This window comes from Canis lupus, chromosome 29, assembly GCF_048164855.1.
Source record: "Canis lupus baileyi chromosome 29, mCanLup2.hap1, whole genome shotgun sequence".
NCBI lineage: Eukaryota > Metazoa > Chordata > Mammalia > Carnivora > Canidae > Canis > Canis lupus.
The window spans coordinates 24,591,596-24,613,117 of NC_132866.1; the positions used below are offsets into that span (position 1 = coordinate 24,591,596).

The window sequence follows — 21,522 nt, forward strand, 5'->3', positions numbered from 1 at the left end:
CCCATTTTATGAATGAGAAAACTAGAGATTAGAGAAGACCAGAAAAATGGCTATTAATGGTCATATGGCAGAACAAAAACCTGACAATGAAAGTCCACAAAGCATGAGAGCTGCTGAGTAAAACGACACATTCTTTTGATTAAAAAAAAAAAAAAATAGAGTGACTGGACTCACTGAACAAGGGGCTTGGGCTCTAATGGCCATAAAATGATAAAAGAGGGATCCCTGGGTGGCTCAGCGGTTTGGCGCCTGCCTTTGGCCCAGGGCGCGATCCTGGAGACCCGGGATCGAATCCCACGTCGGGCTCCCGGTGCATGGAGCCTGCTTCTCCCTCTGCCTGTGTCTCTGCCTCTCTGTCTCTCTCTGTGTGACTATCATGAATAAATAAATAAAATAAAATAAAATTAAAAAAATGGTAAAAGATAACTTGGTGCTAGGCCTGTGTGAAGTGGGTAACTGGTACTGAGACTCCTCCACATAAAGTTACAGACTTAACAGGGTTACACCTTTGGTGAAAGAGACAATAGATGGAAATCTACCCACTGGGATAGGAAGACCACAAAGAAGTCTAACAATGTCTCCTAGGCTTTGAGTGAGGAAAAAACTTTGGCTGTGTGGAGAATTTATATTCATGGCTCTTCCATCACAAGTCTTTGGGGTTCTAATATACATGAACCAAGTTGTCCAAGAAGCCCCAAGGTGAGAATTTAACATTAAAAATTATCCTAAGCAATTGATATCTTCTAGGGCACCTGGGAGAAACAAATGAAAGGATATAGCCTTAACCTGAACCATTCCCAAGTCCTGTAAACAAAGCTTTTCTGAAAATTAGTCCACAATCCAAAATTACAATACAAAAGTAAAAAGATCCACTACAAATCAAACTCAGTAGTCATGTATACAATAGGAAAGACCACCAACACCTTCAACTAATAGAACAAGCAGATGAAGACTATAGAATGTTTAAATTGATTGAAGACATAGAGAAAGAATAAAAACATAATAAAAAATCAAGACACTATCAACAAAGACCAGTCATATGGAGGAAAACAAAAAACCCTCTAGAAAATAAAAATAAAATCATTGAAAACAAAATCTTGTCCAATTGGCTACTAGCAGATAAGCACACCTTAAGGGAGACTTAGTGAGTAAGAGGACAAAGCTGTGAAAATGTAAAATAAGAGATAAAGAGAAGAAAAATATCAAAGAGGCCAGTAGATAAAGAAGAATAAATGAGAAATTCCAACATATATCTGGTAAGAGTTCCAGGAGTGAATAAAGGAGATAAAGGAAACACTATTTTTTTTAAGATTTATTTATTTGAGAGAAAGAGAGAGAGAATTTGTACATGAAGCCAGGGAGGGGCAGACAGAGAAGGAGAGAGAAACTCAAGCAGACTCCAAGCTATATGGGACTTGATCTCATGATCATGAGATCACGACCTGAGCCAAAAACAAGAGTCAGATGCTTAACTGGACTGTACCACTAAGGCACTCCAATAAAGCAGATACTATTCAAAGATTATTCAAATTCAGATTCAGGAAACAGCAAATCCTAAGCACAGTCAGCAAAACTAAGTTCTTATCAAATGCATTGTGCTTTTCCAGGACACCAAAGACAATGGGCAGCTCTAGCAACCAAACAGAAGCAAAGGCAGGATGCCTGAGGAGGAACACAAATCATGAGTCTCAATGGCATCACTAGAAGCTAACCCAAAGGCCTTTTAGCTTGAAAGTATAAACAGAAAATAGAATTTCAGCTTATTTATGAGTATGGCCAAAATAAAAATATTTGTAGATACAAAAGAGAGTATTAGCCTCTGAAAATTTTATCACTGAAATAACTATGAAAGGATGTACTTTCAAAAGGAGATGGAACCTAGAAGTAAGGAATTGGGGATATGAAGAAAGAGAAAACAGAAGAACTGCGGGGCACCTGGCTGCCTCAGTCGGTGGAGCATGTGACTCTTGATCTCAGGCTTGTGAATTCAAGCCCCACGTTGAACAAAAGAAAACAAAAGAACTGGTCAACATCTTGATAAATCTGAATAAATATTCATTGACTCCATAAAATCATGATGCTGACTAATGCTGGCAGGACTACAGTGGGTATTTGGAGTTAAAGCATCTAGGTCCTCATGTTATTAAGAATAAGCATATGGATCAACATCAACTATGGATTGGTTTAGACTTGATGTCCACTATGTGTGTTCAATTTTTGAGGAAATCCATAAGGCAGAGAGTGAGAACTACATTGAGCAGTGGTAGCTATTCAGAAAATAAATGGATAAACCAGGAAAAGGAGAATAGGGAATAATGAGGAGAGAGAAGTAACCAGTGGAGTGCAAAAAGAGGGAATAAAGAAGACTTAATCCAATAGAATATAGGAACAGACCTTTTTCAAGTATTAAAAAAATCAGGGCAAATAATAGAAAATAAGTAGGTAGAAATAAACCTAAAATTATCAATAAATACAAGTAGGCTAGACATACCAATCAAAAGACAAATATGTCAGATTGGATTTTTTTTTTTAGATTGGATATTTTTTAATTACAAGATACCCACCTAAAATTTAAAGACTCTAAAAGTTTAAAATTATATAGTACTTATGCACAAAAGCCCCAGGTAGAGTTATATTAATATCAAACAATTTTGTAAGTAAAAGCATTAAGGATTAAGGAAGGTTCTCATATAATACTAAGGGCACAATTCATCAGGAACAAATAACAACTGCAACATTTTACTCACCTTACGAACATAATCCAAAATGTACTTAAAGCAAAGAAAGTGACATATCTACAAGGAGAAATAGATAAATCTCCAAACTTTTTTTCAGTGATTATGTAGACAAAATTAGGAAAGATACAGATCTAAACAACACAATTAACAAGGTTGATCTGATGAACGTCATAGAGACTCATGAAGCTTGAACATGTAGAGAACATAACACTTTCAAACACATAAGCATCTGTTAGAAAAACTGACCACTTCAGTTGGTCCCAAAGCAAGTTTCAACAAATTCCAAAGAATCAGTAGAATACAGACCACAATGCAAAAAAAAAAAGAAAAAAATGAGAGATCAGTAACTAAGTGATTCCCTAAATGCATATATATTTGGGAATTTAAACTTATACTTTTGATTACCATAAGAGGAATAGCAGGTATTACTTACTCTCAAAGGATAAATAATTCTGAAAACAGAAAATATTTAGAACTAAATGAAAATGAAAATACCATATTGCAAACCCTGTCGGGAGGAACTCCAGAAATCATTTAAAGTATGTTTTATAGGTACAAATGCTTCTAATAGAAAAGCAGATTTAACATTAATGAGTTGAGCACTAGTCTTGAGAAGGTAGAAAAAGAGCAGAATAAATCCAAAGCTTATGGAAGGAATGAAGTAATAAAATTAAAGCAGTCAATGAAATACCAAACAAACTTACCACAGAGAGGTTTGGCAAACACAAAATGTCCTTTGTAAAGCCAACAACGCAATAACAACTGGGGAGGCAAAGTAATGCGCTGGTACAGTGCGTGGGCTCTGGAGGGGACGGTCTGGTTTGAGCTGCCACTCTGCCACTTCCCAGTTGCATGGCTGTGGGACGTGACTTGTGGCTGGGTTGATGGAGTTATAGCCTGAAGCCTGAACTACCCACCACACCCCGGTGCCCACGCACTAATTGGTTATCCTTACCACAGGACTTCCAAGTTGTATACTCCAGTGGGAGTATCTTTCTCCCATAAAGAAACTGGGTATTAATGCCCCCATTTAACGGATGGAAAAACTGAGGTTTGGAGAATTTATGTAAGTCTCCCTCAAGTCATGTAACATAAGGCATTGGAGCCGATTCAAGACCAGATCTTTCTGACTCCAGTTTGCCCTCCTAACCACTATGTTCATCTATAAGAGAAGAGGAATACATCCATGGGCCATTCAGCATAGCCATGCTCTGGAAAGAAACTTACTATATATATATATATATATATATATATATATATATATATATATATATATCTCCAACCTCACGGACAATGTCTTTTTAAAGTAAAAAGTGAAAGAGAAGAGGCAAATGCCTTTTGCTCATGTATAGAAATTCCTGCTCTTATTAATGGTAACTCAGCAGTTAAGAGCATGGGCTTTGGAATTAGAAATAATAAGGATAGCTGCAATATTTATTAAACACTGTGTGCCAAGCATAATACTGAGCTCCTTCCATCTTCACAACATCCCTTTCCACAAGTTCTGTTATTAACCTATAGTACAGATTAAGAAACTCAGGGGCAGAGAAGTTAACTTCACGCAGCTCTAAATTGATTCCAACCCAGCCCACCTAACATGGGAGCTTACGTTTTTATCCATACTGCACACCTAGAGCCCAGCTTCCTCATCCACTGATTGGAGGTGACAATACCCCCACCCAGAACCGTGAAAAAGAACTGAGACACGTAGGGAAAGCCACCAGGACAGTATAGGCTGGTGATAACAGCCTATACTTGCAAAGACACAGGCCTAAAAGGATGTTAGCAGTCCTGATTACTCCAGAATAACTGAATGCATAAAACCCACAAAAAGAAGTCTTTCCTTCCAGTTCATCTCACAAATCTTCAAGAGGACAGATCATCTGTGCTCTATGTGAAAGCTTATTTTCAAAATCAAAATCATAGCATTTCCCATTTTATAAAGATTTAAAGAAAAGTATTTAAAAGAATCTGACAAATAAAACTGTAGAGAAGTGGGGGATAAAGGCTTACAGCACCCAACGCACTAAGTCTAGCCTTCAACTTAATTTTCCAGAATTCTTGAAATATCAGTGATGGCAGCATAAAAGACCAATTAATCATGTTGTTTGTTCTCTGTGTGTGAGTCACTGTTGCCATCTACAGTTAAAGATGGGGCGTGCAATGCTGCCAAATAGCTAATTCTAAAAGCAGTCCTAGAGAAGGTGATGCTCAGAAAACATGCTTCCTCACTGAGTCCAGAAAAGGAAAATGCTACCTGCAGAAGCAGCTCTTTCTCAACCACTTCTTCTGTCTTGCTGATGAGACGCTTCTGCAGGGTGTGAATCTTCTGTATCAGCTCAAAGGTACTGGGGTCACTGGCCTGTTCAGAGGCAACAAAGTAAAGCAGCTGAGATATCACCAGTTCAAAACACTGAAGTTTCTATGTAAAATAATTATTGTCTTATTAAAGTGTATTGCAAACCTGCAGACCCCATACAGAGAGAATTAGGACCAAAAAAAAAAGCATAATAGATTGCAATGGCCATCAAAAAAGAAATGAAGTTTGGCTAATAGCTTACCTACTGGCTCTAGTTAGCCAATAAGTGGAAAATGAATATGTTTGTTCCATCAGGGAAAACAATGATTATACTAATAATAACAATAATGAGAGCTACTATGCATTATACCTAATTCTTTGCCACCATCCAGACACAATGCTAAGTGCTTTTCGTACAACATCAAATTTTAGGCACACGAGTTCCTTTAAGACAGTATTAGTCTTCCCCTTTTACAGAGAAGACAACCGTGGGTCAGAGGATTAAGTTGTCCACCCACACTGGTAAGGGTCAGAGCTGGATTCAAGCCCAGATGTGCCTGGCTCGAAAGCCTGCAGTTCTTCATTACTATGCTCTGAGGCTTTTCCTCCTATGCCCTCTGTTTCCGAATGAATGAGACAGGCTTCCCTAATTTATTCAAACTCAGGATTCTCCTTTGGTAATTGCCAACAAGAAGATTCATTATAGCCTATGATGAAGAAGGTTTCTAGGATGTGGACTTCTGCTAATAATGGGCAACAAAACACGACCATGGCATTTAGCTCTCAAACGGGGTTATCAATCCGGAAAGCTTTGAGGCACTTTCAATAACTATCTATGTACAATTCAAACAAACGCTACAGTTATAAATTGATAATCTGTCCTCTCGACTTTGAGCCAAAGTTCTGCTTTCAACTGTACTGACATTTTGAATTAATCTAGCAGCTAAATATTTTCATCTGCTTCCCTGAAATTTTCTAATTTTTAAATAGAAATTGACATGGAATTGGAAACTGTAAAGATTTGCTTGAAAACACATGGAATAAATGAATGAGACAGTAAATGAATTTTAAGTCTTCAGCTCTACTTCCCCAGACACATCCATATTATTGTTAGTTGACACCACTCTTGGCATTTAAAGAGGAATAAATGAGGGTCAACATCAAGGGAAGAAAACATTCCACTGACTGTGTGACTTTGCTTAAAAATACTAAGCAGTGCCAACTGATATCCATATACTGGGAGTATATCTGGCGCACATTCATCTGGCAAGACTGGATGTTGTTAAAATTCAAGCCTCATGTTTACATAACAATTTATAATGCATTACCCTTAATGTTTTCTTCATTAAAAGGAAAAAATAGGAATGAAAACCAAAACTGACCTGGCTGGTTGTACTTTCTTATGTCATATACGTCTATCCTCCCAAACCCTAATTGTTAGTGTGGTCAAAGCCCCTCCTGGCACCCACATGGCTGGCTACAGCTCTGAGAGATGGCCATCTGTTTTTTTCTTGAATAAGCAGGGCTTGTCTTTACCTGTTATCTGCAGGGCTGATGGTAATATCTATCAGGAAGTCATAAAATAAAATATGAGGTTTGTTATCCATCACCTACCAGTGAGACTTTGGCAGTGTCCCCAGATCCTAAGAGAAAGGGTTTGGCTAACGCAATGCTAGTCCAAAAAAAAAAAAAAAAAAGAGCTAGTTGACAAGAGCCTTGTTTCCTGCTGCAACATAAAGAATGCAAAGACAAACTGAAAGAAGGTATAGATGCTGGTGGCCAATGTGGCTGAAGACGATCAGCAACAGAGACAGGCAGCCTGAGGATAATTGGTTGACCAAAAACTTCTCAACAGGAAAAATGTCTATTGGTGAAGTCAGTTCACAACTTCCCCTGGGTCTTCTTTAAACAGAACGGATCTTGTCCAAGACTTTTTAAACAAAACCCAAGTAAACCATCTGGTTTGGGAACAACCCAATTTACCTTTGATATAGACAATTTGCATAGTATTAAATAAAACCAAGCTCCTTCCTGTGCATTAGAGAGGGGACAGTGTAGGGTAGGAGAATGGATCTGAGGAGGAGAGGAAGGCTCCGCCAGGCATTACCTCAAGCTTCCTCCACCTGTGCACATTCATGGGGTTCTCCAGTTCCTCCTCCAGGGCTCGACATCGTGTCCTCTCCTTCAAGAATTCTCTTTGCATGTGGAAAAGCTCCTGCCTGAATATAAGACAAACTGTCTTTTGCTAAGAAATTCTCCACCCATTGTCTATAGCCATACCACCCTGAATGCACCCGATCTTGTCTGATCTTGGAAGCTAAGCAGGGTTGGGCCTGGTTAGTACTTGGATGGGAGAAATTCTCCACCCATTTGAAAAGCATGTCTTTATGTGGCTATAGACATACAGCATCTTATATAAAAAGTTGGCATCAGGGAGACTTCTGTGAACACAAACCAGCTTCCAACCTGGGCCAGACATAGATATTATCAATCCTTAAAGTGCACAAACTTCAGCATTAGCTTGAATGAAAGTACCAGAACTTCAGAACCATGATTCCAAAAGCCCGAGGAATTTACAAGTCAATGGAAAGAACAGGGAGGAAGTGAATTATAAGAATTTCAATATACTCTAAATATCTCTATATAAAGAACAATCTATCTTTTATGTTTTACCACAAAATATGGCACCTGACTGCAGGACATTGAAGCTCTTGTGGTAACTTGACAACAATTAGGGCAGTGCATTGCACCCTGACTTCACATTGGAATCACCTGGGGGGGAGCTGCGTGACCTACCTTTGCCTGGACCCAATCCCCACAGAGATTCCACTTTAATTGGTCAAGCATGTCACTTGGGCTTTATAGGTTGTAAAGTCCTCCTGGTAATTCTAATGTGCAGCCAGGATTGAGAAAAATCAAGTTAGAAGTGATATTTGCTGTTCCACCACTACACAGATGGCTGCAAAAGTCCTGAAGAACTAGCTCTGGCTCAAAACTACTTCTCCAATCTGCAGGAATTTCTAGCAAATAGGCACCGTGCTAGAGCCATTCGCAGTGCTCTGTGAGCTGGCTGCCACCCTATGGAACAAGCTGCTTTGTTGAGGGGTGGAGAAGAGGCAAACACTCACATTGACATGGGCAATAAGGATATTATTATCTGTCCTCGTCTGCTGTGGGTGTGCAGATTACTAATACCAAGCCATCTCTTTTACTTAATTGCTTCATTTAAACCAATAATACAACTTCCCCTCATTAGCAAGACAAACCATTAGAATTAACTGCATGATGTTCACTCAACAGGGAGCTCAGCACAAGCTGCTTAGAATTAAAAGCATATTTTTAACACTTCAATCTTCTAGAGTATCGTCAGAAGAGGAGGGTCAGAGTATTAGCTACTGCTACTGACAGCTTATTTTGTTCAAGACTCTGCTCGGCACATTGTGTTTGTTTTCATGTTTAATTTTAACTACAAGTTTAAGAGAAGTTAAGGGATTTGCCCAAGGTCACACAGCTTGTGGGTGGCAAGGCTGAGATTGGAATTCATACCTGCCTGCCTCCAATATCTTTAGTAAGTTATCTTTCCATTGAAAAGAAAAAATAAAATCTATTATCTACAAGCCAGCGATACTGACTAGGAATGGGTAGAACTTGGTCCTTTGTGTATATAATAAAAATAACTCATGGCTGGCAAGTTTAGTGATGATCTTCGAGATCATTAGAATGAATCTGTTTGTCTTCAAAATGTCAATGGTGGCATCTCTGGATAGTAAACTTATGCGTGATTTTTTAAGCTCCTCTTTACATTTTTTCTCCATTTGCCATGTTTTCTACAATGAGTTTGTACTACTTTCATCATCTGAAAAACGAGTGACTCTAAAAAAATAAAAAGTATTGATCCATCTTTGATAATGACAACTTCCCTTGCTATTCCTGAATATATTCACTGCACCTAAATATCAAAACTATCTTCTAATTCAATTTATTTAAAAAGCTGATGCAAACCGTGTCCTTGTCCCAAGGTGGTCAAGGATACTGTTCATCTACAAATCCATGGGGAATAAGGTTAGATACAGAGACAACACCAGGCCTCTTATTTGGTTTCCTGCAATTGCCTATATAAAACATGGTGATGTTTTCCCAAAGGGGAAGTAGATCTTGTATAATGCAAGATTTAAAGCAAGAGAAGGCGCACTAAGCTAAAGTGAAAGCTGCAGAAGATAAATCAAGAGTGAGATATAAAATTTGGCCACCTTCTAAGGAAACAGAGTTTTCAAATAGTGATTAAATTTTTCCCTTCTTTTCATTCTGTGTATAATTCCAAGAAAAAGATGTGCAAATGTTACCAGGATTAAATTTAAATATTGCTGCTCCATCGCTTACATGCTGCCTTCTTAAATTCTAAAGAGCTCATGGGGGAAATGATTTTCTGAATTGTAACTAGGTTGGGTCTGTGATTTGTCTTGAAATTTCTTTTTTAAAATCCAGAATACAAGGACGCCTGGGTGGCTCAGTGATTGAGCACTTGCCTTCCACTCAGAGCCTGATCCTGGAGTCCCAGGATTGAGTCCCACATTGGGCTCCCTGCATGGAGTTTGCTTCTCCCTCTGCCTATGTTTCTGCCTGTGTGTGTGTGTGTGTGTGTGTGTGTGTGTGTGTGTCATGAATAAATAGATAAAATATTTTTTAAAAAACCAAATAAAATAAAATCCAGAATACAGGGATCCTTGGGTGGCTCAGCAGTTTAGCACCTGACTTCGGCCCACATCGGGCTTCCTGCATGGATCCTGCTTCTGCCTCTGCCTATGTCTCTGCCTCTCTCTCTCTCTCTTTCTCTCTCTCTATGTGTGTGTGTCTCGTGAATGAATAAATAAATACAATCTTTTTTAAAAATAATAAGTAAAATAAAATCCATAAGACATTTATAAAAAATCTTTTTGCACTCACTTATATTCCCTTGAGAGGAAACTAGTCCATTTTGTGTGTGTGACATAGAATGGGTACAAGGTAGATTCTAAATTACGGAAAAGTTGTTCTCATTATTTGCTAATAATTCCATCATATAAAACGTTAATTTATACAACTTGATAAAGACTTTCCATGACCAACAAGTAATGAACATAAGGTCATTTCAGAAGCTCCCCATAGACCATAGTGCCCTCACCTCTGAAGGGCTTCCTATTACCTGAGTTCATCAACATTAGCCACACTCCTGGCAAGAATTCCCTTTTCTCGGCGAAGTTTCTTAATCTCGAGTTTGAGAATTCTCATGTCCTCCACCCTCTGGTTGTACTGGCTCTCGCCTTTATTCAACACAGATTGTTGGATCTTGATCTTCTCATAGAGCAAAGCCAATTCGTCATTGCGCCGAACAAGCTGAGACCCAAGGATATCTCTCTCGTTGATGACCTAGAAAAATAGGGAAAGGCATGGTCATCAGGGAACAAAAAGTCTCACTTTTCATTATGGCAGCCTCTTTCATTCTGTCAAAGATTTCTCAAAGGCCTATGTGTGCCAGGCATCCAGTGGGCAATATCCTGCTACACGGTCAACACTGAGCTCCTCCCATATATTTGCTGTCCCGTTGGAAAGAGAAAGAGTACGACAAATTATCCATCATCATCATCATCATCATCATCATCCACTATTTCTTGGCCCATGGGTGTTTGGGGTGTTTGATTTTTTCCCAATCCATTATTTTATTGTTTAAATTTGAATGACTCTATGGTGGGCTAGCTCTTGCCAGTTTCCACCACTCCTTACTGTCTTACACTGGCCAATTTGTCTTTTTTTCAACCTGCCAAATCTCTGAAAGCATTTAAGTTTCTAATCCCCTAATTATACCTTTGAGTTTCTAACTCCAGAATTATGTAATTATTAGTTGCAATTACATGTGAGCAGTTAGTCTTGTATTAGAATGTAAGCTCCCTGAGGACAGGGACCTTACTTTCCTGTTGGCCAGTGCATCCCCCGGTGCCTCGGGGATAGTAAGTGCTCAATATGACTTGAATAGTGAGTGAATGTTTCATAATTAATCAACAGAAGATGGCTTTCTATTACTGTTCTTCCAATAGATTGAATGCAAGAGCTTAGAGGAGAATGAGGATTCATGAAAAGTTGAATCAAACAGTTATGTCTGCTGATGAGGTTTGCAGGTCCAATGAGGAGATATTCCTACCTGGTCTAATTCCTTCTTCTGTCTCAGCCTCTCCCCATCAGCCTCAGCAATGATTCGCAGGAGTTTTCTCTCTTCCGCTTCCTGCTTTTCAATGAAGTGTTTGGTCTCCAGAGCTTGTTGTCTTAGTTTCTGCAGCTTGGCCTGACAAAGAGTGAAAGATACAGACAATTTTTGCTCTAGGGCAGTAGGACCTGGGTCTTCATGGCCCAGATTTAGAGGCACAGTTGTTCTTATATTCTCCTTTGATGTTTCATTTAACCTGGCTTGATCACTCTCACAAGCAAAACAAGCTCCACACACACACACACATACATGCACACACACAAGCCTGTAAAGAAACAGCAGTGCATGTTGGTGGGAATGTGAACTGGTGCAGCCACTCTGGAAAACTGTGTGGAGGTTCCTCAAAGAGTTAAAAATAGATCTGCCCTACGACCCAGCAGTTGCGCTGCTGGGGATTTACCCCAAAGATACAGATGCAGTGAAACGCCGGGACACCTGCACCCCGATGTTTATAGCAACAATGTCCACAATAGCCAAACTGTGGAGGGAGCCTCAGTGTCCATCAAAAGATGAATGGATAAAGAAGCTGTGGGTCTATGTATACAATGGAATATTCCTCAGCCATTAGAAACGACAAATACTCACCATTTGCTTCGACGTGGATGGAACTGGAGGGTATTATGCTGAGTGAAATAAGTCAGTCAGAGAAGGACAAACATTATATGGTCTCATTCATTTGGGGAATATAAAAAATGGTGAAAGGGAATAAAGGGGAAAGGATAAAAAATGAGTGGGAAATATCAGAAAGGGAGACAGAACATGAGAGACTCCTAACTCTGGGAAACGAACTAGGGGTGGGGGAAGGGGAGGTGGGCGGGGGGTGGCGGTGACTGGGTGACGGGCACTGAGGGGGGCACTTGATGGGATGAGCACTGGGTGTTATTCTATATGTTGGCAAATTGAACACCAATAAAAAATAAATTCATAAAAAGAAAAGAAAAAGCAGTGCACATTACCATGATCATGTTTATTCTATGAGTTGTGCCCTTGAGGGATTTCCATCACTTTTCTATATACGTGTAGCAGAGGTTTCATTGGTATTCAGCAGCTCTTCCCTTACCAGCTAAACAAGGTGAGGATTCACAAAGAATAGTGCCAAGGAGGATGTAGGGATGAAGATGGGGGAGGACCTTTGTACGCACCAGCTCCCGTAATGGTCCTAACACCACCAGCACATCAACTACAAAGATAAAGCCTGTTGCAAGCAAAAATTAAATTAACAAAGATGGAGCCAACTATCTACCTTATAAAAGGTCTTGATGGAACAGCAGAGATGTCACAGTATAAAGAGATATATAGATCCTATTCCTAAGATGTTTCCAATCTAGATGAGAAAATAAGATATACAAGTATTATGTGAATATTAACAAGTCCAGGCAGTGATTTTTCAGTATCACGCAGTGAATTGATGCTACAGGAGGTCAAAGTACTATGGTTGTTAGGGAAGCTTTCTGGAGAGCTCAGATCTTGACTCTCTTGAGGTTATATGGAAATAGTAAGAGTCATGGGGACAGGGTACCATGAACTGGTCAGTTTCAGAAGGAAAATGCATCTCATTAAAGGACACATTCGTTCCAATTCTCAAGTGCTTGTGACCTAAATACCTCAGGCATAATACCAGGCATTTTGCAAGCTACTCTTATCCCTACTCTTATCTTATTTTATAAATGCAATGTGTAATTGACAAAGAAAAACAAATTAGCTTGCCCAAGGTCACACAGCTAGTACACAGCAGAGTTTATTCCAACCCAGATCTTTTGATTCCAAATCCTGTGCTCCCGAAGCTATCACTACCCAATTATTCCAAGCGAAATACAAAAAAGTAAGACCCGAAGGACTCATCATCCATTAGAAATGACAAATATAACCAACTACATCACAGTGGAAATGCTATCTACTGGGTGAAAAAGGACATGGGAGTACCCAGGAATTAGCTTCTAATTCCTGCCTGCCTAGGGATTAGAGGGAGGAACTAGTGAGAGCTTTGGCAACTGACAGATATTTCCTAAGTGGAGAGGCTTGTGTTGGGGGAAGGTGTTAAACATGCACCATGCATGCAACTGTAAAGTACCTGGTGTGTTCACCACACAGCCAAGCATCCAGTGTGGCTGGATTAGAGTGTTAGGTAGGGAATAGCAGGAGGTAAAACTGAGCCAGACTGGGAAGGGTTTTGTGTGCCACACACTGTACAGAGTATGCAGTGGGGAGCCACTGAGGTATTCACACTAAAGGAAAGAAGAGTATGTCTTGAGAGGTCCTAGGCCCACATAGGAAGGACAGACCAGGTCAGCACAATAAGAAACAAATGAGAAGAAAGCTCTGATTTCACCCATGCCTGGAAACATAAGGGAGATGACAAAGTGATATTAAGTCCCCAACTCTTAATGGCTAACAGGTTGGCAAATGACAGTAAAAAGGTAATACATTTTTCCTTCAAGGAAGCATTGGGACCTCCCTCCCCCACCCACCCAGAAAGTTCACCAAGAGATAGAAAACCTCATATTTGCAAGTGCCTGTGACCCAACCCAACTCTAGTTGAGTTGGACTCATGAAGACCAAGAACCATTAATTCCATACCTCAAGCTTTTGTTCCAACAATAGAAGATACAGCACACCTAGGATCAGACATGTAATGTCACAAACGAAATGTATCTGGCTAATGGGAAACCAAAGGGTTCTTTTGTGACATTTGGTTTGTTCACTCACAAAATATGTTTTGGTCCAGGGATAAGCAAAAGGAAATAAGTATTGAGAAAAGATCTTCTTAGTATTTACCACTTTGGGGGATTGCCTGTTGGGAAAGAGAGCAAAGAACCAGCATTTCTCTTTCTATCATCAGTTACGGTGACAATGAAGACAGCCATAAATACCTGTTTGGCTCATGTTTTCTTTAATAAAACTTTTATTTTCCCAGATGTGCAACATTCCCTTCCCTGTTCCTAAGTGCCAAAAGCTGATCAGAATCCATCAGCAGAACAAAATGAAACCCCTGTTATATTAAAATGCAATCAACGGTGTGTAAAAGTATCTGTCTGAAATGTAAAACCATTCACGCGTTTGGCATTGCTGTGTTTTTTTTTTCATAATATATCAAAATTCTGAGTGGTCTCCTTATGTCATAAATTTATGGGCTGTAAACAAGATGTGGCATTAGACTATGGCAGCAAATGTTAACATCAACAAAATACCTTGAATCTAATGCATTTAGCAGCTATAAATCTGAGCTGTCTTACCCAGGAAAGATGGTAACTGCTATGTGCCCAAAAGCACATCAAGCAATGTTCTGGGTGGACCATTGGGTATCCACAATTCTCAAGGTGTTACCAGTGGTATGAAGTTGTAATACACTCACAGGACACACTTGTTAGTCACTGACTCCACAATTAGTTTTGTGGCAGGTGTTTACAGAACATATATCATCCTATTTGGCTGCAGGTATAAATCATATTAAGAATCAGACTCACAGGTGTTTCACCCATTTGCACATGATCCCAATATTCACTGCATTTCACAGAAACCATCCCTTTACATCTAAGACCTAAAGTTTTCCAGCCATGGGAATAATTAGGCTTTCCCTCTCTCTCCCATCCAGGTCATCCCAGTAAAAGGATAAGGTGTCCCGAAGCCAGTCACTAATGTGATGCTGGGCTCTGGACATAAAGAATCTGCTGCTGAATTATTCACCAGGAATCAAAGTGCTGTCAGAATGATGTGGGATGATTTGGAGGTGATGAGGCAGATCAGGGGCTTGTTAGGACACTCCAAATGAGATGGCTCCGTCAGCACTGATGAAACAAGGCTGGGACGGAATGGGCAGATGAACACACATGCAGCGATGTCTATGAGGACTATTGACATTCTGTCATAACCATAATGTGCTGACAATGTCTAGAATACTGAGGAGTCAGTAGGGCCGGGTAGCAACTGAGAAAGAAAAAGAAACATGAAAGGAGCAAGATGTTTCTTTTGAGGGGGATGAGTGAGGACAAAGATGATCTATTATGGACAACTGTTTGTCATCTTGGAGAAGTAAATTAGGTTGTCCTATCAAAAGGTGTCTCATGGTCTACCACACAGGGTGGGGGAATAGGGGTCTTGCCCTTCCATGAGGGATTGTGTGCCCACAAAGCTTTGTAGAACCCAATAATAATAAGCTAAATGTCTCTTGGAGCAAGGTTACTTGAAAATCTGCCCTTCCCTCCGGGGTTTTGGTTTGCAAACTTCAGATGCATGAAATCCAGAGACCTGTGTGAAACGTGATTCAAATATGAGGCTAAAAAAGTCAAGAGGCTGAAACTCAACATTTGAGCTGTCATATTTTTCTAAAGAATGTCAAACAGGCTTCATGATAGGCCAAAATTATCCAGTCGAAGCACCATTGCAAGTCACCCTTGGATAACCTCAAAGAATAAAGCAAGCGGACATCCTTTTTCTATTCCTCATTCTTACCTCAATGGGAAATGCTAGGGAGAAAAGTCATTGTGGCTTCACAATAAGTCCAAAGCAATCACCTTTCTATAATCGACGGCTCCAAGCTTTCCAGACCCTGGATTCCCCATTTAGAGCAGACTCTCCAGGGCAGAAATCTTTTATACTCATCTACCATGTTCACCCACTCCCAGCTCTGCTAGTCCTGGACCAAAAAACAGAGCCCTCTTGCCCTTTATTTTCTTTTATTATGTTGCTTATTTGGAGCTACACATGCATGATGATGGAGGACATCACTGAAACAAATATTAACCAAAGTCAAACTCTAGAGAATTAGGAATAATTGATCTGTTACCTAGGATATTGTTTTTTCTAAAGCAGAATTTGGTAGAAGGCAGTTAGTTCCACCTTGGACCCCATTATGGGGTAATAATCTTTTGAAAAGAACATTAGCTGGGGATGTAAGAGATGAGGATTGATGTCATCCTATAAAAAGAAAAATATGATGTACCAAATAGAGTTAAATGGAAGCCTTGCTAACAAAGGGTCCATGAGGCCCATGGGTGAAGCAATATTTATAAGATTCCTCTGATTCATTCAATGGTAAATAAACACATCCCACTACGGGCTTTGGGATGGAACAAGTTACCATCTGCAAAATTATTTTTACAAACAAAGAGAACAGGGGCAAAGATGCAGGCTATTTTCCAACTTAAAAAAATATATATTTATGTTTCTTCATATGGAAATTAATTTTAATGCAGAATTTTTTTATTCCTTTTTTATCATAAGCTAGAGTGGGGAGATGAAAGTCTCAGATAAATATCAATTATCACATCTTTTCTGTTGTATTTTGATCTTTCTTATACCAAATGTGCCTTGATTTCCTGTAGTAGTTTTATTTCCATGAAGACCTATCATTAAGTTGACAAAACCTATTAGGAAATTGAGAGTGCACATTTCAATCTATGGCATTTTGGAATCAAGGAAATTTGGTATTAAAGTGTCCAACACCAGCTGCACATTTTCAAGATAAGAACTATCTTTCAGGGATGCCTGGGTGGCTCAGCAGTTGAGCGTCGGCATTCAGCTCAGGGCGTGATCCTGGGGTTCCGGGATCAAGTCTCATATCGGGCTCCCTGAGAGAAGCCTGCTTCTCCCTCTGCCTATGTCTCTGCCTCCCTCTGTGTCTCTCATGGATAAATAAATAAAATCTTCACACAAAAAAAAAGAATTATTTTTGAAAACTATTATGTGCAGAAACCAAGACACCAGGTCTCTCATTTGCTATAGTTCCTCCAAGTAGCTCATAAACATGCATGAATATTCTGTATATACATTTTCAAGATGAAAGTAATACTTTCATACTCTAAGAAGTTCCTTTTTAATTCTTGGTCAAATGGATTAGAAGGGAAATCTATTGGATTAGATAGGAAAAGAAAAATACATTAGGTTTAGTGAATGTGTATAGTAAAACAACTTTGGTTCAAGGATTGAAATTATACCATTTGAAATAATGGTATAATTATTTGGTATGTATACTTGGAAAAAGTTTTTGTATTATCTTAGTAGACATACAACATGCTAAGTTCATAGATTTAAAAGGATTTGTCTTAGTAATAAATTTGAAGACAGAGGTGGTTCCCTGGAAGAGTGGCTAAGGATAGTGTGGGCAGAAAAGTCAGGTGCACATAAAGCAAACAACTATTAGGAGCAGAGGGACAAAAGGTCTTGCCAGCACCATCTTAGGAGGAGTTTGGAAGAGTGGGATGTGGGTGTTGGACTCAGGCTGTAAATGCAAAGGGACTATAGCAAGTCTGTAACCTCCAGGACTTCTTGGGCACTGCCCACCTGCTATGTTCTCTTCTGCTGATGTGATGGTAGCAGCACAGGTGAAGTAGGTACTTATGCATCTCCACTGGCCTCCTCCCCCTTCCACCTGGGAGCACTCCCCATAAGGAAGCCTGACCTAGAGGTAGTAGAGCTCATCCTCCTGGGTCCCTGGTTGCTGTCCCTGTCCCCTTTCCTTCAGTGAGCATGAAGCCTGCCGCGAGTGGGGCAAACAGACAGACTTCTTCTGGTCCATCACTTTTCTTCTAAGTTCTGTACCTTCAAAGTTTCCTTCTCCTTCTCTATCCGCTGCTGTTCCAGATGTAGCTTCACAAGTGCTGACTCTTTGGCTGAGATTTCTTCTTTCAGCTGATCTACCTGATGGGTCATAATCTTTAATTTTCTCTTCATCTCTGTTATTTCATCCTAACAAAATGAAAGAAGGAATCTTTGAAAGTGAATTAAATAGACATCACCATCTGTATAGAATTCAATACATATTCAATAGCTTTTAAAGGAGGTTCTCTCAAAACAATGGTCTGAACAATTACCACTGGGCTGTTCCTTTGTATCTTGTGCCCATCAACCAAGTACTTCATAGCATTAACTCTCAAAATATTCTCATGAGATATATACAAAGTATGCGTAATGACTATGCCATACACAACACACATACAACAAACACATACGTACAACACACAAAACACAACACACACACAACACACACTACATACTGCATGCAACACATACAACAAACACGCAACACATACAGCACACACAAAAACACAACACATGACAAACACACACACACAATATGCACATCTATTCCTCATTTTATAAGGAAGAAATTGGCCCCACAACAAACATTATAACTAAAAGATTACAAAGCAAAGATCTGCAATTAAATGACAAGAGCATGCTGCTCCCCTCTGAGTCATGATAGCTATTAGCAGCTCTAAAAATTAGAAACAGGAGAATGGCAATTCTACATAATAATTAAAAGCAGGACCATGATCTTCACATCCCATCGAGTTGTATCATTTCCACTTCAAACAACCTGATAATTCTGCACAAACTGATCTTCTCTTTCAGGTGAATTCCCTGAGATTTCTTGCTTGCCCTGTTCTAAATTCTGCCATCAGGAAAACAGAAACTGCTTTAAACCCAGAAGGGGGGAGGAGTCAAATGTAAAGACATAAATATATTCTTTACCTGAGCCTCAATCAGATTTTTGCTATACAGATTCCTGTCTGATCTCACAGCTTCATAAAGGTTCTGTTGCTGTTTTAACTTAGTCTCTGATTCAGCGATTTTTTTCTTGTAGTCAAAAATCTGCATTTCACGGATTTTTATGTCTTCCATGTTCATGAGGAGCTGGAGAAGAAAGAAGTATATGAAAGGGTTAAAGACCCAATCTGTGGTTATCAATTTGGGACAATCAGATTTTGATCTAAGGGTAGCTGGTAGAAATGTTCACAGCTGGTAGAAAATCTGACTGAGGCTATAATCACTGCGGTACAACACAGAAATTCAGCCCAGCTGATTAGGGGCAAACATACATTTTATCACACTAGAGTTCTGCTCAAGCATGAAGGCTTAGCACAGTTATTTTGTGATCACAAGAAGAAAAATAAATAAATAAAGGAATTCTTTGAATTCTGAAAACCTCTCGGGAACACCCACCCACCAAAAAACAAAAGAAAAAGAAAAGGCACGGGTTTAAACAGATCTTCCCATGGAGCACTAAGAAAGATAAGAGATAACTTAGCTGTTTGGCCACACTCACAGCTTTATAAATTTAACCACCAGAAAGAAAAGTGGCCTTTGGACATCGATAGTAATCAAAACGCTGTCTTGCCAATGTCAAACTCGCTCCATCAGGGAAACTCAAAGGACTTCATAAAAATGCATTCTGTTGTGCTCAAAACATTTCTAGGCAAGATGAGATGTGAGAATAACTGCCTGTTTTTTGCAAGTATGAAAAACACAGGCACCGAATTCCACCGTGAGCCAATAACTTCTCAACAAGCAATCCATACCGTTGAAATTACATAATCATGACTCTCAGCTGCAGTGTCCACAGAAATTGATTTTTTAAAGACAAACTTTTTCGAAAATTCCTTAAGAAGAAAAACTTTAGCAAGGAGGACTGATTGAATCAATGGAATTATGGTCTGGACAAAAGCTAGAACATACAAAGAGAAAATTCTCCAGAGTTTTACTGCCTCACAGTGGCATTCCCTTAATTAATGATTACAGCTAAAGGAGATAAACAGCAATGTGACAGATAATAGAGGGCAGGGCATGTCCTTGCAGTCACATGGCCAGGGAAGTTTCCTCTGAAGAGGAGGCATTTTATCTAGAACCTAATGATCAAAAAGTACTTAGATTTTTGCCATGTTCATAGTCAGTGGGACTCAAGTGTGGGCTACCTCCAAGCAACATGCTCCCGAATCACTGCTATACATAAGCCTTTCGTTCCATCTGTGGAATTAGTATGCCAGAAAATACGTTCCAAGAAACTCTAAAGTTTTCCCATCAGAGGTAATGATGCCTAGTGTTTAATATATTTATCCTTTATATCTTTAAATAAACACCTTTCAAAGTTTTCTTAGATATATTTAAGGAGGGATGGGATTAAATTTTAGTAAATGCATTTTGGCATATATTATTTTGTACCATTTTTTTCTTATTGGGTCTATTAATTTGATACACTTACTAATAAATGCTTCCCTTTACAAGTATTTTAATTTTATTTCTTTGTACAGAGCCCCATGTGCCATAATTTTAAATAAATTCAGCAGTGTGAAATATTTTTTTCCTTTTACTTATTTATCTGGACCTTCCTTCTCTCTTCTACCCATATCAACCCCTTACCAACATATAAAGCAATGATTAACAATTTAGTATGTATTCATCCACATTTTTCTTTGAACTCTACATATTCTTCTACTCAGGCCTTCTAGCACAGTAATAGCTAATAGTTCTCAGACACATTCTACGTACCAGGCATTCTATATGTATTAACTCATTTAATCTTCACAAAATCCTATGAGATGTGCATTATTATCACCCTCATTTTACAAAGGAAATTTAAGTCAAAAAAAAGTTAAAAAAAAGTATTATCATCCATAGCTACTCAACTAGTAAATATTCAGACACAGGGATTTGTTTATCTTCCTTTGTCTTGCTTTTCAGGTTTTGTTTTTATTTTTTAGCAAAATGTGATCTTCTAATATATATTTGTATGCTTTTTAATCCCTCAATAATACTTGGGAGAATCCTGTAGAGTAGGTCTAATTCATTTTCTTTAAAGGTGGTTTAACACTCCACAGTGTGGCTGAGCTATCATCTCCTTAGCTCTTCCTCTGTAATGGGCATTAGCTTGGCTTCCACTTTTTTGCCACTCTGAACCCTGCTGCAATAAACATCTTTGTACATGTGTCCTTATGCACTGTGTTTTCAATTCTGTTGGGATGGATTCCCAGGAGTGGAATATCTGGCTCAAAAGACATATATATTTTTAACTGTAATAGATATTGCTAGATTGCTTTCCAAAATGGCTGTAACACTTTACATTTCCATAGTGCCAGCAATAGTTTTCTTAATAGAAAACTATCCTTGCGGTTTCAGGATAAACCCTCTTTGGTCATACTGGATGATTCTTTTAATGTACTGTTGAATTTGGTTTGCTAGAGTTTCATTTAGAATTCTGCGTACATATTCACAAGTGATCTAAGTCTATAACTTTCTTTTCCATTTTATTTTAATATCAAGGTTTCTACTAGTTTGGTAAAGTGAACAGAGTATCTTTCTGTTCAGCCATTCATTCACTCACCCATTTATTCATTTACTCAATAAACAAGTATTGAGAGGATTTATTCTTCAATGGCAGGACTGAGGATCCTCAAGTTCACCTCTAGTGAATGACTCCCCCACAGAATGTGTAGTCAAGGAATAAATAGAACCAGGAAACTAAGACATGCATT

General features: G+C 39.0%; 1 protein-coding gene across 1 annotated transcript in view; it reads right to left on the reverse strand.

Moving 5' to 3' along the window:
• CFAP58 (cilia and flagella associated protein 58) overlaps positions 1-21,522 on the reverse strand; it is a 99,293-nt gene that overhangs the window by 44,790 nt on the left and 32,981 nt on the right. The window contains exons 10-15 of the mRNA XM_072805401.1: positions 18,746-18,907; positions 17,813-17,959; positions 11,213-11,353; positions 10,220-10,443; positions 7,145-7,256; positions 4,996-5,100 (exon numbers count right to left, since the gene is read on the reverse strand). Of these exons, the coding sequence (XP_072661502.1) occupies positions 4,996-5,100; positions 7,145-7,256; positions 10,220-10,443; positions 11,213-11,353; positions 17,813-17,959; positions 18,746-18,907 (891 nt within the window). The remainder of the gene's footprint in view (positions 1-4,995; positions 5,101-7,144; positions 7,257-10,219; positions 10,444-11,212; positions 11,354-17,812; positions 17,960-18,745; positions 18,908-21,522) is intronic.